The 17,501-nt window shown below is 44.9% G+C and overlaps 1 protein-coding gene across 3 annotated transcripts in view; it reads right to left on the reverse strand.

Moving 5' to 3' along the window:
* Positions 1-5,086: 5,086 nt before the first annotated feature.
* The window catches only part of bcl11ba (BCL11 transcription factor B a), a 191,912-nt gene continuing 179,497 nt past the window's right edge, over positions 5,087-17,501 (reverse strand). For 2 of the 3 annotated variants that reach the window (XM_063043656.1, XM_063043639.1), the window contains one exon: positions 5,087-8,715. In XM_063043656.1, coding sequence (XP_062899726.1) covers positions 6,710-8,715 — 2,006 coding nt within the window. In that variant the 3' untranslated portion in view covers positions 5,087-6,709. The remainder of the gene's footprint in view (positions 8,716-17,501) is intronic. The other variant, XM_063043649.1, reaches the window with a different exon arrangement.

Genomic DNA, 17,501 nt, shown 5'->3' on the forward strand with positions numbered 1-17,501 from the left:
AAGTCACATTATGCCTATGATCACGAACAGATAACCTATCAAACAAAACTGATTATTACTGGCCCGGTCAATGGATTGGGTGGGCCTTTAAGACTTAGCGACGTGCCACAGTGAATCGCACAAACGTTTCATTATCATCTCGAGTGCTGTCTGATATTTTATCTCAGCCGGAATCGATTGTGCTCAACCTGACCTGTCATACCATCATTTATACAGACGCTGACTGCTGAACAAGTACTGAACTCCAGATTCTTACATGGGGAAAAAATAGGCAGAAAGGTAAAAGTTTGAAGATTGTAAAGATAACTTTTGATTTATTTTTTTTTTCACTTGAAAATGGGACAAACATTTTGGATGAGTGTATGAGTGAAATGGTAGACACAAGCTGAAAACAGTGTGGCTTAGAAAAGGGCTTGATTTTGTACAGAAAACAGAACAATAAATATTTCACAAAGCCAAGCTGATGTGACCTCAGGTCAACACTTCAACATAAAAAAAGGATAAAGTGCATCTGTTTTAAACAGAGCACAACACAAGCAATAATAAATAGTTCAAACCTGTAGTATAAGACCAAATCTCAAGTTACAATAAAGAGCTCTAAATACAGAAATAGAAAAAAAGCTAATAAAATATTTGCCTTGCCATTACAAATAGGTCCAACTCAAGTGGCATTGATTTGCTTTGCATTTTAAGTACAATTCTTAAAAATACAACAGCACCATTAAAGTGTTTGGTCATGATTAAAAAAAAACAAGCTGTGGACTGTACTTCACAGAGGCAGGATGAAACATGAGCTCTTGAACTTTGAACTTTTTATAATAGTTTTGTTTCTCGTACTTCTCCAAACAGGTGAGTTCATGATGTTGTCAAGATAGTGGTAAACAGCAGGGTGGGGACCTTAGTCTTGCATTGTGACACATTAGGGCACAAACTGCTAATGGCCGGAACACATTAGCCAGTGAAGGGCAACAACATCAGAGAATTAAATCGTACCATGTTAAAGGAGCATTGTTTAGACTCGGAACAACCTGGTGGCAAATGCTCATATGGAAATAGGGAAGTGGGGGAGGAATTATAGCCATGGAGCACAGAAACAGGCCTTTTGGCCCATCTAGCCCATGCCAAATTGTTATTCTGCCCAGTCCCATTGACACACAACTAGACCATAGCCCTTTATACCCTTTCTGCCTATGTACTTATCCAAATAAGTACTTCTCTTAAATGCTGAAATTGAACCCACATCCACCACTTCTGCTGGCATTTGCCATCTAGACTAGAAAATAAGCCCATTATTTTTAACCAAGTTTAAAGGGAAGTAGATATTACAGTTCTTTACAGGAACTCGTTCAATTACCCTTGCTTGGTTTAGAGGTCGTCAATCCCAGGTAATGGCATGTGACACCTTCAGCGGGTGTTTCCTTTGGTACTGCACATCCTCACCTTCCCCATGATGAGGAGTGACAACCTGTGCAAATAACAGACCTTTGTCTTTTTTTCCAAATGCCCATACCGAATGGTGTATGTGCCATGTCTGCGTAACAGGCAAGCCCTTGGTCACTGCCTCACTGAAGACCTCCTTCCTCCTTGGGGGGTTGAGGAGGCAAGCCCCAAAAGCTGCATTCAGTTCCTAGCCTCCCTCCCATAACTCACAACAAGAGGCACTTGTCTTTCTGATATGTACAGCTCATGTTCCTTTACCAACAGTTTTTCTTTGGAAGTCATTTGACGATGCCACAAGCAAACACTGCCACATTGTAACCAGGAAATAAACCCTGGCTGAAATGAACAGGGAACAGATATGTTACAATAGGTTCTTGATCAGTCAGGGCGTCAAAGGTTACGGGGAGAAGGCAGGAAATGGGACTGAGAGGGATAATAATGGCCTAATTCTGCTCTTATGTCTTATGGAACCTATCAGCAGAAACCGTGCTGATGCTCTTCTCTTCAATTCTGGTTCCCATTTAATTCCAACTGAGCATAATACAAGGCCGGCTAGTGGCGTAGTGGCATCAGCACCGGACTTTGGAGCGAAGGCTCCTGAGTTCGAATCCACCCGGCTCCCTTGCACACTTTCCATCTGTGCTGGGTTGAGCATTGAGCTAGCAACTCTGCCTCGTAAAAATAAGAAAGCCTGATAAAGTCCCGATGACTCCACTTGGAGTTAAGGGCTTTCTTCTTCTTCATAATACAAAGGATATCCCTTTTTAACAGGCGTGCTGAGTAATTTCTTTAGCCAAAGAGTGGCGAATTTGTGGAATTCATTGCTGTGGAGGCCAAGTCATTGGGTATATTTAAAACAGAGGTTGATCGGTTCTTGATAGGTCAGAGCATCAAAGGTTATTGGGAAAAAGTAGGAGAATGGGGTTGAGAGGAGAAACGAATCAACCATGATCAGAATGATGGGCTGAATGGCTTACTTCTACTTCTATATCTTAAGGACTTTATGTGATATCACTGTCAGTCCTCCCTTTTTCTACAGTGTATAGAACAGTTAAAGGTCAAAAGCTGACACTATTTTTGCTGTAGGTGAGTTATGTGAAGATGGCAAAATCTGACTAATGCTCTCTGCCACTGGAATGAGTTGTGAAAATGTCGATCAATACACCAGAGAAGATGGCAGAAGCCCCAAGGACAGAGGGGGTTTGGCTCCACTGATGGTAATTCAAAATCATTACACCATTTTGCCCAACCCAGGAACGATGCAATGGGTAGACTGCAGCATTGATACTAGCCTTGGCTTTATTCCATCTACCTGGACTGGGTAGGATCTTGCAGAAGGAACGAGGACATCCTTGAGAACAATGACTATCTCCAGAAAAATGGGGCAAATGAGTATCCGGACACCTTGTTCTAATAAAGAAAACTCAAACAAAATGACATAGCCAACTAGAGCTGACATAATCAACTACAAATGGCCATAGTTGCAGAGTAGTAGATATGCATTGAAATCACGGCAGCTGCTTTTCTTTTTATTTACAGAAATGGCTGAATAAAAACCCACTGGCCGATTAAGTTACTTAGCCTGTAAGCAACTTAAAATAAGAAGAGGTTAATAAATTCTGTTCATGGCTTTTAGGGAGTGAAGCACAAACATTTCAGTTCTTGAAATATTGCATTTCTCTAATGTACCAATTATTCGCTCAGGATGGTTTGTGTTCCTGTCTTTAGTGCAAATTTCAAAGTGTCAAAATACACACAATTTCATCCCACCTCTTTGCGATTATTACAAGTATTGAAGAACTGTGGAATGTGAAATTAGGAGTGAGTGATCCTGTTAACACAAGAAACCAAATGGCAGCTTAGATCAACATACACTTGTACCTGCCTCATCGGTTTTACACAGCAGCAGATCAAGGAGGCCCAAAACCCAAATCCCCACGGAAACGTTGGACTAAACAGTGCCATGCGCGCAACATGGATGCATCAGGGACAAAAAAAGAAAAAAAATGCAGAACTATTAAAGGTAGGTCCACTGTTGGGAAATGCAGTATCGATTCACTCCCACTGACAGTCTCTAGCATTAGTGACATCTAGTGGCTTCTAATACTGCACAAATCAATGTTAATCATTGATTTTTTTTTTCTTCAAGAAAGAACGGTCCATCTATTTTACAAAACAAATAAAAGGCAGAAATGCATCCAACATAAGGAAACCTCGTCCCTGTGAACATACTCCGGCCCAGGATGTACACGACATTGACTCAACCACTGTCTTCCATGCCACATACTGGATGATCCTTAAAGCAGCGTGAGATACACATGTTTTGGTCTTCAATCAGTTGGATTTACATTGATCTAACTCTGACCACAACGGATCGAAACAGAGTCTGCGTAAACAGGGAGAGTGAAGGCAGCAGATCACAAAGAAAAAGAAACTCAGAACAAAACTGGTAAAAACTGTAAACCATGCATATCCAACACGGTGGAAAACTGGGTGATGGTGGGAAAGTGGGAACTGTACAACTGAAAAATCACATTATCAGTGACCAGCAATGCATTTCCTAATTCCTTTTTGTATTTTTTTTAAACAAAAGGTCGTTACACGACCTTTTTTTTCTCCTGTACAATAAGATTTCAGAACATACAAATTATTTTTGCACTATTTTTATCCTGCCAAAATTAAAAAAATATATTATGGCAGCCTGTGTGATTTTTTTCTTCTAATCCACTACCAAAAAAAAGGTACTTTTCTTTTTGTTGTACCTTTAAAAGGACAAGCAAACAGTTAAAAAATACAAGCTGCTGTATGAATACAGCAAGTGCCTACACTATTATGAACCAATACCAAGTAACCATTCCAGAGAAACAGAGGGAAAAAGTACAGGTCAGAAGTGTGATTTAAGCAAAGCAATTACATGAATATGCACTTTTCTACTAATTTTTTTTCTTGCCTACATATGGTAGCAGTAATCGTTCTTCCCAATACAAGTTCTATACAATTTTTGAAAAAAGATAAAACACTCAAGGCAAAAAAGTCTACTAAAACTGATAGTCAATTAGACTTTACAATTACAGTGACAAGAACAATTTTAGACCCACAAATTTACTGCAACAATTTCCATTTTTGAAAAAAAAAATTTTTTTGTTTTTTTTCTCTCTCTCCATTTTGTAAAATGCCCAGGCATTCTCCATTAATACAAATACTGGTACACTTTTACAGTGATCAAGAAACTGTAATATATATATATTAAACCCCGTCACCAGTTGAATCAGAGAACCAATATACACATGGCCATAATGGCACCCATGTATTTACTAAGCAAACTTCGGGAAAAAAAAACCTCTTGATCATTCAACAAACACGCACGCACGCACACACAATATTTTTTTTGTATTTTTTTCCACTCTTGTAGATATTCAATACTGTAAACTTATTCGAGACTGAGTGCACTAAATTCTGTTCAGAACCAAAAAAAAATAAGGAGTAGCCATTGTTCCTGATGAGTAACTGTCTTTATGTTCTTGTTGGGATTCTGGAGGCATCTTTTATTTTACTATTGAGCCTTGCTACAGTGGGGCTCCCACAGTTTAAGCAGCATCCTGCAGTGTCAAATGATGAGCATAGATCGGCAGACCAGTTTCCGAAGTTGATTAGCTGGGTGGGGTGGGGGCTGGGTTAACTGGGGATTAGGAATGTTGTCACATCTTCACCAACTTGTAGCGACTGGCGTGAAGGTCCGCTGATTGCTTTATTTTGTTTGTCTATAAATTCTGGATTGTTGGTGCGTGGAGAACTCTAGAATCTAATGACGTACATCTTTCTCTTGTGTGATTTTTTTTCCTCTCTTCTTCAAATCAGCACTTTTTTTTTAAACTTCACAAAAAGTGGTTTTGCATTTGTCTCAGAGACTCATTAGGAAGATCAAGTATTCAAGGCACTCATGTCAAATCGAATGGCAGTATAAAAACTGTCAAATGACATTAACTTTTTTTTTAATATAGTGCCAGCATTGTGAATGCTACGCTAAGCAACACTGACACTTTAATCTCAGTTGTTCCCTAATGTATATGATAACCCTTTTTGGACCATAGAATTCCCATAGTTTTTCTTGTTCAGAAGTCGCAGTTTCTATAATTAAAAAAACAAATACGTTAAGGTGCGGGTTCAAAAAAAGGAAATATCTCAGGTACAAATTTAGCTCTTTAAAACACAATGGCCATAGACCATCCACTCCTGTTGGCAAAATACCTGTGCATTTCAGCAATAATGCATATCGCATACAATCAAGCACAGATGTTTTGGTAGGCATTGGCAATAATGCACTTCTGATTTTGCTTGGTTCACTTTCGCTGTGCATTTTACTCACTAGTTAGTAACACAAACTAAAAGATCGTTATTGCTTAGGTTAAATTTCTGGCCGGTATCACTGGGCACTGGATAGTAAATTCCCTCTCTCATCTGCCTGAGCTTTCTTTCTTTACTTGTCATAAACTATATTAGTTTTAGCCAGGGGGAGGGTGGGGGTCAGTGACGAAAATTGACAACGGCAGTTCCAGATTCCAGTGGCTTTTAAGATCAGTGCTACATTTCGAACCCAGTTTGTGATTTAAAAAAAATGAGTTAAGTGCTACGATTAGGATTGTGATCCGCTGTGGCTCTCCCTTTTTCCTTAAAACACAAATTGTAAGAAAAATATGTTTTTTGTGCAAATCCAATCTGCCTCACCCCAACCAACCCCCTCCTTGACACCGATGGCAAAGAAATTAAAGGAAATCAACAAAGGCGGCTTCTATCCAAGAAATTACTGTGTTAACTATTCGGTTCCAAATAAGCAGCGGCCCCAGAGAAGGGTTATTTCGATGGATCTGCACCTCAAAATGCAAGTAATCTCAGGTTTCCGTTTCTTTCTAAATAAAAAAAGAGGGTAAAATCATAAGGGATACCCTAAATAAAACAAAAGTTTCAAACAACGAAAAAATAAAAGAAAAATTGTACCTGCACATGATGCTTGAAAAAATATTTAAAAAAACAATAAATACAGAAATTATTGCACAGTGGAAAAGGCTCAACATTATTTTACTGCCTCTACATCACCCTCAGGTTTGATTGAGCATCTCAGACAGAAATTATACCTTGAAAATTAAGTGCCACAGGAGGCACTCTGGGCCGACTTTCTCAGTTAGCAATTAATTAAGCTTTACAATTGAATTTTTTTTTGTGTGTGTTTTTTTTTTGTTTTAAAACCAAGTCTCTTTTACTTCAAGGAGCTTTAGCTTCTTTCTGCTTGTTCGATTTTAACGTCGCTTGTCAGTAAGTGTTCTCCGTGCCATTTTTTCATGTGTTTCTCAAGGGTGCTGTAAACGCTGAAGGGCATTTGACAAATGTCGCACCTGTAAACCTCCTTGCCAATCTGGCCGTGCGTTTTCATGTGACGTGTCAGCTTGCTGCTCTGGGCGCATGCATAGTTGCAGAGCTCGCATTTGTAAGGCCGTTCGCCCGTGTGGCTCCTGCGGTGGACTGTCAAGTTGCTGCAGTTTTTGAACACTTTGCCGCAGTACTCGCAAGTGTCGCTCCGGCGTCCTTCCTTCGAGCTTGGCCGCCCCGGGCCGGGACCTCCCATGTGAGGGGTGCTGCCACTGCTGGCGGTGCCGCTGCGTCCGGATAGACCTCCGTCCAGCATGTCCCCGGGAGGGGTGGAGAATCTCAGGCTGCCGTTCTCCGACGAGTGCTCTGAAGAAGTGGCGAAGGGGGATTGTCTGGAGTCACCGAAGCCCAGGAAAGGGTCTTTCATGAAGTGCCTGGACGCCGCGTAGCCCACTAGCCACTGCGAGTAAACATTCTCGGAAGGGATTAAAGGCCCCGAGGGCAGGTCCAGGTCCTTCTCCATCTTGATTCTCTTTGAGGAGGCGACGGACGGAGAGGGGCTGGTGATCAAGGGGGGTTTCCGAGGCATCATGATAGGGAAGGTCTCCCCGGGCCCAAAGCTGCGCCCGTTCACCGTCCCGTCTTCTGGACGGTCCAGCTCGCCGGCGACCGAGTCCTCGTCCCCGGTGTCCCTCTGGCCGTCGGATGAGCGCTTGGAGAAGGTGTTGCGTTTTTGCTTGTCTGCCAGCACGTCCCCATAGTGCTGGATGGCTCGCAGCCCCACGTTCTCCATGACCTTGCCCAGGACACAGTGCTTCTCGTTGATGGGCAGCTTGAAGCCGTTCTCCCGGTTGCGGCTCAGCTCGGAGTCCATGCTGAAGCTGGACTCTGGCCGGCTCTCGTTCTCCAGCTCCTCCTCCTCCTCCTCCTCTTCCTCTTCCTCCTCCTCCTCGTTCTCGTTCAGGAGGCCGGCGCCAAAGTTGGTGGCTCCCCCGCCCTTGAGCCCGCAGCCTTCACCGGCGGGGTGCTCGCTGGTGCCAGGCTCGGGGGAGCTGGTGGCGGACAGCCCGTCGTCTGACCGGCCCGTCACCGAGGCCCCCTTGTGCAGGTGCGTCTTCATGTGCCGTTTCAGCTTGCTGGCCTGCGAGCAGGCGTGGTCGCACAGCTGACACTTGTAGGGCTTCTCCCCTGTGTGGCTCCGCCGGTGGACGATCAAGTTACTCTGGAACTTGAAGGTCTTGCCGCAGAACTCGCAGGACTTGGTCTTGGCCTGCGACTGTGGTGGCGTGGTGCTGCTCGGGGGCATGGGGGGCAGCGGCGGCGTGCTGAGGAAGGGCGACTTGGGGCTGGGCTGGAAGGGCTGGAGCAGACGGTGCATAGGATTGTGCCGGCTGGGCGAGAGGGGCGGAGTCGAACTGCTGTTCCCCGCCAGCTCCCGAAGCCTCCTGGAGAAGTCCATGGTCTGAGACTCCATGCCCAGTGGGTGGTTTAAGCGCATTACTCTGTCAAAGGCACTGTGATGCTGAGATACCAAGCCCATCTCGTCGGCACTAAGGCGGTCCAAGCGATGGGGGTCTAGGTGGTGCCGAGGAGGCGGGCTAAAGATGGGAGGGGTGCTGGGGAGGCGTCCGTCGCCGAAGCCAGGGTGCTCCTGGAGGATGGGGCCTGTCATCCGCAGCAGGCTGAAGGGGTTGTTCTCGCCCAGGAAGCTGGTAAGAGGCGACTGCGAGATGGGGTCCGGGCCCAGGGAGGGGGGAAGGCCAATCCGAGGGGTAAGGGGGCTGCTGGACGGGTGCGTCTCCAGGTAAATGCGGAATCCGTGTGTGTTCTGTGCATGTTGGAGCAGGAACCAGGCGCTCGTGAAGGGCTGCTTGCATGTTGTGCAAATGTAGCTAGAAGGCTCATCTTTGCCTGCAAGAAAACAGAGGAAACCATTAGTTCAATCAGGTTCACCGGCAGCCTCTTTTTATACAGTAGCTGAGTGCAGAAAGACGCAGGCAGAAAAATCATGGCGGAACACTACCCACACAGCAAACTGACTTTCCAAAAACCTTCCTTTGGAAAGTGCTGTAGAGCTATAAAAACAAAAACTTCACGCCGTCTTAAAAGTTTCTACCCCCAGGCAGTTAATCTGATCAACCATTCTAGTTAGCTAACCCCCCCCCCATATCTAATCCCTCAGTCACTGCAGTTTGTAAACACATTAAACCACTTTTTATAATTCTGCTTTCATTATAAATACATGCTGGTATTTATATATTTATGCACATTTTATTCCATTTCCGTACTTCTAACTTTATTTTTACATAATTCTTAATAATTGTCGAATGCTGTTGTTTTTGCTGCATGTCGCACTGTCACACCACAGCAAATTCCTAACACATGTCAATATGTATAGTAAATAAAACTGATCCGTGATCCTTGACAGAATTGTTCTCAGACACCAAAGACAGGAAGGAGTTGGGTTCCATAGAGGACAGGGTGAGGAAGCGCACTAGAGAGATGCAGGGAAGGGGTTCCGCAGGCGAGGGCTTGGTCGTCCCATTGAAAATCGGGCATGAACAAGGTTGAGGAGGGTGCAGAGATCTATTGGCTGGAAGAGCTTTAATAAGTGTTGTGAGGACAGTCCAGTGGAGGGCTCCTGAGCAGCGGGTTGAGACATAGATGTAAGCCAGTGAGCACAGGATAGAGCAGGGTGAGTGGGAGCTGGAGTGAGTCTGGAAACCTTGCATACTTCTTATACAGATCAAATCATTACACAGTGCATTGAGCTGGAATTAGGTAGAACAGTAACAATGCAGAATAAAGTGTAAAAGCCAGCAAAAAAGTGCGGTGCATGTAAATGATGAAGTGCTAGATCATAATGAGGTAGATTGTGAGACCAAGAAGCCATCTTATCATAAAAAAAGATCGTTCATGATTTTGATAACAGAACAGAAGCTATCACTGAGCTTTCAGGCTTTTATATTTTCTGCCCAGTGGGAGAGGGGAGCAGGGAGAATGTCTGGGGTGAGATGTCTCTGATAATGCTGACTGTTTTTCCTCAGGGACTGAGACGGGTAGACAGAGTCCACAGAAGACAGGCTGGTTCCTGTGATGTGCTGAGGTGTGTCCACCAAAAATGTCCAAGTTACTGGGAGCCAACTCATCCTTGAATGACTCATCCTGTTGTCACACATGGCAATGTAGTGGTTAGCACAAGGTTTTACAGTCCCCGCAACCGGGGTCGATTTCCTGCTGCTGCCTGCAAGGAGTTTGTACTTTCTCCCTGTAACCGTGCGGGTTTCCTCAGGGTGCTCCTGTTCCTTCCCACAGTCCAAAAACGTACCGGTTAGTTGGTTAATTGGCCATTGTACGCTATCCCGTAATTAGGCTGGGCTTAATCAGGGACGGCTGGGCAGCTCGGCTCAAAGGGCCCGAAGGGCCTATCCTCGCCGTAACTCAGGAAGTAAATTTTTAAAAAACTGCTGCACTGGTGGTCAGCAGAGGAGTGGGGAGGTGTGTTCAGGCAGGGGAGTTAGTTCATAATAAATGGTATGGGCACCGGTAGTAGGGTACAGGGGAGATAAAATACCCGGCCCCAGTGTGTGGAGTGTGTTCTTCACTGCCAAGACTCCTGACTGGTGTTCGATAAATGTACCAAGGAAAGAGGTGAGTGAGAATACCTGGGCTCTAACAACGCTGACGCAGGGAGAGGAGAATGAGAATACTTGGACTCTAACAATGCTGACACAGGGAGAGGAGAATGAGAATACCTGGGCTCTAACAACACTGACAGACACAGGGAGAGGAGAGTGAGAATACCTGGGCTCTAACAACGCTGACAGACACAGGGAGAGGAGAGTGAGAATACCTGGGCTCTAATAACGCTGACAGACACAGGGAGAGGTGAGTGAGAATACCTGGGCTCTAACAACACTGACAGAGGGAGGGAGAGGAGAGTGAAAATACCTGGGCTCTAACAACACTGACACAGGGAGAGGTGAGTGAGATTACCTGGGCTCTAACAATGCTGACAGAGCAGAGGGAGGGAGAGGCGAGTGAGAATACCTGACAGACACAGGGAGAGGAGAGTGAGAATATCTGGCCTCTAACAACACTGACAGAGGGAGGGAGAGCTAAACAGCCTCCTTCTGAGAGCGAGGGTCATCTGACACAGGTAATGCTCACTGCTGCTTTGTGTCCGGACCTTTAACACAATGTGATATAGGGGACCAAAAGAGAAACTATGTGTGCAGTTGCCCTCATCACTTGTACATTTCAATGAAAGTCAATTTTCTATTAGTCTGATTTAATGCTTTGACAGAATCAATTATAATACACACATCTAAAAGCTACTTTTAATAATTACCGAACAGAGTCTGGACTTAGTCAAGTAACATTATCTTCACTGGTGGATGAAGGTAAACTGAACACCAATACTAAAATAGGTTAACGGTTGAGACCTGTTAATCTCCCTCGAGCCGAGACCTGTTAATCCTCACATTATCAACAATTCAATTTTTTTAAATTTCAGAGATACAGCATGCAATAAGCCCTTCCGACCCAATGAGCCACACCTATTTAACCCTAGCCTAATCACAGGACCAATTTACATGTGACCAGCCCATGGACGGATTTCCAACATCTTCTCAAATGGGCATGGGAGACCCTGACTGAAATGACTGTGTTTCAGTACCACTGCCTCCTGATCTCAAGTTCAATCTGAAAGTGTCCTTTTGGTTGTCAAGAGCCACTTAAAAACATGTGAATTCATTTAGCTCCTTCCATGACTTCAGGGCTTCTGAATGGACTTTACAATGTGTGCTGCCTTGGAACTCTGTAATACAAGTATTCCTCGATTCACCAACATTCAATTAGTAATTTTTCTCTGCAATGCTACTGATCTTTTGGGGACATATCTTCCTAAATGATCTCCCTCATGTTTGGGAACATCCATCCCTCGAGATGAGATGGCCAACCTGATGAATGGTGTGATCCTGTCTATTAAATAATCTGTTTCGGCCTGATCTCCAGAAGCAAGTATTGACTCATACGGTAAACAGGCCCTTCGGCCCAACTAGTCTGCACTGATCAAGATACCTCATAAACCAGTATCTGGTCCATAGCCTTCTAAACCTTTCCATATCATTACCTGTCAACTGTCTTTTAATGACTGCTATTGTATCTAGCAACACACACAGAATGCTGGAGGAACTCAGCAGATCAGGTAACATCTATGGAAAAGAATAAACAGTCGACGTTTTGGGCCAAGACCCTGCTTCAGGACAGAGAGTCTCAGCCAGAAACATCGACTGTCTATTCATTCCCATAGATGTAGCCTGCCGTGCTCAGTTTCTCCGACATTTTGTGTCCTGACGAAGGGTTCCCGCCCGAAACGTTGACTGTTCATTTCCACGGATGCTGCCCGACCTGCTGAGTTCCTCCAGCATGTTTGAATGTTACTTTGACCCCAGCATCTGCAGAGTATTTTGTGTGTGTTGCTCTGGAACTCCAGTACCTGCAGAATCTTCCCTGTTTGCTTTTGCCCTTGCCTCAATTAATACCTCTGGCAGCTCATTTCATATATTCACCATCCTTTGTGTAAAAAAGTTGCCCCCTCAAGCTCCTACTAAATCTTTGCCCTCTCATCTTAAACCTATTCCCTCTAGTTCCTGATTCCCTGCCCTATTTAAGCACTTGATCACTTTATACAAGGTCATCTCTCAGTCTCCTACACTCCAAGGAATCAAGGCGTACCCTGTCCAACCTCCCCCTACAACTCAGTCCCTCAAGTCTTTCCAAATCTTTACTGCATGCTTTCCAGTTCGATCACATCTTTCCTACAGCAGGTGACTAAAACTGAATCTTCCTCGGGGAATTCTTCTTTCCCCTCACTGGAAAAGCAGCACTTCTGCCAGCATAGCTCTCCCTCAGTTCTGCACCGGCATTTTAGCCTAGACTTACGACTGAGACTCCGGTGCGGGACTTGAACCCAAGACTCAACGGCAGGGCAGAGGCGCGGCTAATGTCGCCGTGAATTAGGGCCTCCCCAGGGGTGGATGGGAAAGGAAGCAAAGAGATTTGGAGCGCAGCTTGTAACGCAGGAACAGCCAGCCCACTGACGGCTGTTACAAACTGAGCCTTGCACGTTATCCACGCAGGCCCCGGGTCTCTGGAGTTCCTGCTGCCAGTTCGGTATTAAGGTTGTCCACCCAGCTCATCTGCACCACACAGGGGCTGTAAGGAGGTCCCAGGAGTGGTATTCTATCCGTTTAATGAGCAACCGCATCCTTCACCTTGGGTTTTACCTACTTTTCCTGGCTTTAAATTAATCAATTAATCAGAGACAGCTGTTCAATTAGACGTCTAAAAATTTACAGGCGATCTCTACAGCCATTTCCATATGGTGCCTGATGAGGGGAACTTTAATGACCTGCTCACTGCTGCTCTACTCAATGAAGAGTACCATTAATGTTTTTTCATTAAGGCTGTCCCAGTACATTGTGTTAATATGATAGCCTAATTCTTTATCTTTTACTGACAGGAGTTAACCCTCGCCACCCCCCAAGTTACACACAGCGACAGACGAAGGCTCAAGAAGGAGCCTTCCTCCTCTGCCTCTCCTTTGTCCCCGCCCCCCGCCACCCTCCCAACTCTGCAAAAGGCATATACGTCGAGTAAGTGTCAAGATACACAGTACAAAGAACATTTATTATGTTGGCCTGGGAATTCCACTCACACTGGTGCCTGGCCAAGGGAAAGAACGCAGCAAAATAGTGGGGAGGAGATAAACCCATTGCAAGGCAGTGAGGTGAAACAGACGGTATGGCTCAGGCATCTGTTGAACACACCGTCTATTGTTCAATCTCACTGCAGCCTATAGAATTAATAATCAGCTACTGGGTGTATTGGGTGCCTCATTCAAAAATCACCCGCTATATCACTGCCCAAGACAATACTACTACCAGGCTGATACAACACCAGTGACCTCTCACCACTCCAACATCAATGCACAGCCAGCTAACACACAGTCTTTTCATTACAAGTGTTCAAGGGGTGAGCCTAAAATGTAAACTGAATTCCCACAATGAACAAAGTTTTGATATCCTCTCGCTGACCCCAGTCGGCGCTCTAGCGGCCTCCAGGCAGGATCTTCACAAAGATGCCTTTAAATGTTTCCAACCAAGCTCGCTCACAACCCTTTAGCGCAGTGTCCACAGCAGATCCGTTCAGTTCGGCTACCCCTATGGTGGAAAAAAAAACAATGCCTTGCATTGTGAACCTCTTGTCACTTGAAAAGCATGTCCCTGGCTACGAGCCACAGGAACTGGAAGGGACCTTTCGGGCAATCAATCTCTCAGTGATTCTTCACTGAATTTAACACTTCTACCTCCCTCCCCCCTCCCATTTACCAGCCTCCCCCCTTACTCTGCTCCACAAGAAAGGCATCTTGCTAGCTTTTTAACCCACACTTGTCTCCGTATCTTTTTTACCTCCTTGTAACTCAGACCGATGGCACTCAACAACTCATACCCATTGTCTAATATTTATTCTTTCTACAATCTCCTGATAATTACTTTTCATTCGTTAAATTTATTTATTTATTGAGATACAGTGCAGAACAGGCCCTTCTGGCCCTTTGAGCCATGCTATCCAGCAACCCCCCAATCTAACACTATCCTAGTCGTGGGACAATTTACAATGACCTATTAACCGAGCAACCAGTACGTCTTTGGACTGTTAGAGCAATCTGGAGCACCTGAAGGAAACCTACGCGCTCACGGGAAGAACGTACAAATTCCTTCAATGCAACAGCAGGAACTGAAACTGGGTCACTGGTTCTGTAAAGCACTGCGTTAGCCACTATGGCACCGTGCTGCCCCACTCTTGGTGTCAACTACCGCAAAATAACTAAAGATGGTGTCATAAAAGAGTGAGAGAGAGAAAGAGAAGGAAGGAAGAAAGAGAATGGAAAAATATGTATATGGGGGGCAAATCTTGCTTGTGGACTTGCTTTGATCATCGTGCTTACAGCAAGGATGTATAAAATTACTAACAGCAGAGATAGGGTCAAAGTGAAGAGTCTTTTTTCCCCCAGGGTTGGGATCAAGAACTGAAGGACAAAGGTTTCCAGTGAGAGGGAAGAGATTTAATAGGAGCTTGAATATAGTTTGGCTATATTGCAATAGTTGTGATTGTAAGTAATCTTGCACTGTAAAAGTTGCATTAGAGCAGGATTATCTACAAAAAATAAAAAGTTAATTTACTTCATTGTCTGTCAGGGTACTCAGGAACTCGGGAACACTCAAGCACCAAGTCGTGGTATAACAGAACAGTAGCTGGCTCCACCGTGCAGACTTAAAACAGGCTTGCTGAGTATGATTGCAAAGAAACCAGCATAGTCTGGCTAATGCAAACAGTGCTCCCTAAACTATCAACTGTGTTAGAAGCAATTTAAATCATGAAAACACATTTTACAGCAGATCTTTACAAGGTTGCTTAAGAGAAAATTTATTGGTGACTCAGAAACACTGGAGATTCTGCAGATGCTGGAAATCCAGAATAACACACACACACAATGTGGGAGAAACTCAGCAGTCTGTGTTTTGGGCTGAGACCCTTCATCAGGGCTCATGAGCAGCCTTGATAAAGATCCTGATCAAGGGTGCTGATCTGATATGTTGACTGTTTCTTCATTTCCATAAACGCTGCCTGACCTGCTGAGTTCCTCCAGCATTTTGTGTGTGGTGACTCAGAGGTTTGGCTCTGTGCTGGCTTTACATCTGTATCCATAGTAGTAAGACCTTATCTGAAGCCCTACCTCTGAGCCACTAGATTCCCTGAATCAGTTAATCACTGTTTTCTTTAATTCTCCTGCCTTAAACAGTCACTCCCTCCAGCATTAGAACACTGCGACCACAGTGTGCACCAGCTGCAAGACTAATTTCAACATCTCACCAAGGCTTTCCCCGTCACACCTCTTGAACTTATGAGCCCACAGCCAGAGAATGGGGCAGCAGGTGTTAGGGAATGCCATCCCTTTTCAACGCCCCTCCATGTTTGGTATCCTACCCTTGCACCAAATTACCTTGCCTTTGTCACTGTCACATGGCTGGCTTCCTATCTAACTGAATGGGGGGGGGCGGGGTACCTTCCCAATCCCAGCTATGGTAGTCAAGAATTCACCTCAGCAATGACATTCTCAAAGGCGTTCAGGAGAGTGCGATAATCGCTAGCCTCACCGGCATTTTCTCTCATGGGCCATACAAAGCAAAGGCATGATCTGAAAGCTACGAGAGGCAAGTTAGAGCACAAAAACTTTCCAAGGCCAGACTGAACTGCAAACTCGCCTCTCAGCCTAATGCACAATGTCTTCCCATGTCCAATGAGCGCTCGTCAACACTAATACAATGTGCCTGTTCATAATTTGGTTTAGAAGAGTGACATTTTGTAGTTTTATCATAACTGAGGCCCAGTGAAGAGAATAAAATGCAGACTGAAGCTGTACAACCATCACTTAAACCATCTGAGAGTCTTAACCCAGAGCAATGATTTAGATTCAGCAACTGGGATCAACTCTTCCTTAAAACCAGATTCCTTGATGATGGTGGGATTAAAAAAAAGCACTAAACAGGGTTGGACCACTTACTTTTTCAGTGTAATGTTTATATTAACATACCTGCCAATAGATTTGGGAGCTAAATGCATTGTCCTTTGAAACTGTTACCTTGTTGGGTAATCTGTTTCACTCACGAATGAGTTTGAGGCAAGAAATCTCACCAACGCCTCAGCTTTCTGAGGAGGCTGAAGAGAGCTGGACTGTGTATACCAATTCTCACCACCTTCTACAGTTGTGCATCCTAACATGGAAACTGCACTGTGGTCGAACAGGAGGGCTCTTCAATGGGTGGTCAAAACTGCCCAACTCATCAGCGGCACCAGTCTACCCACCATCAGGGACATTCTTACAGAATGGTGCCGGGAACAGGCCAGCAATATCGTGAGGGATCCCACCCACCCTGCTCGTGGACAGCTTTCCCCACTCCCATCAGGGAAGACACAAAGCAATGCTCACGCCAGGACTAGTGATATCCCCAAGCTGTCAAGCTGAGTAACACCTGCAAAATGCTACAGGAACTCAGCAGGTCAGGCAGCATCTATAGAAACAGAAACATAGAAAATAGGTGCAGGAGTAGGCCATTCGGCCCTTCGAGCCTGCATCGCCATTTATTATGATCATGGCTGATCATCCAACTCAGAGCTCTCCCCCTGCCTTCCCTCCATACCCCCTGATCCCCGTAGCCACAAGGCCATATCTAACTCCCTCTTAAATATAGCCAATGAACTGGCCTCAACTGTTTCCTGTGGCAGAGAATTCCACAGATTCACCACTCTCTGTGTGAAGAAGTTTTTCCTAGTCTCGGTCCTAAAAGACCTTTATCCTCAAACTGTGACCCCTCGTTCTGGACTTCCCCAACATCGGGAACAATCTTCCTGCATCTAGCCTGTCCAATCCCTTTAGGATTTTATACGTTTCAATCAGATCCCCCCTCAATCTTCTAAATTCCAACGAGTACAAGCCCAGTTCATCCAGTCTTTCTTCATATGAAAGTCCTGCCATCCCAAAAATCAATCTGGTGAACCTTCTTTGTACTCCCTCTATGGCAAGGATGTCTTTCCTCAGATTAGGGGACCAAAACTGCACACAATACTCC

Source organism: Mobula hypostoma, chromosome 1 (assembly GCF_963921235.1).
Source record: "Mobula hypostoma chromosome 1, sMobHyp1.1, whole genome shotgun sequence".
NCBI classification, from domain to species: domain Eukaryota; kingdom Metazoa; phylum Chordata; class Chondrichthyes; order Myliobatiformes; family Myliobatidae; genus Mobula; species Mobula hypostoma.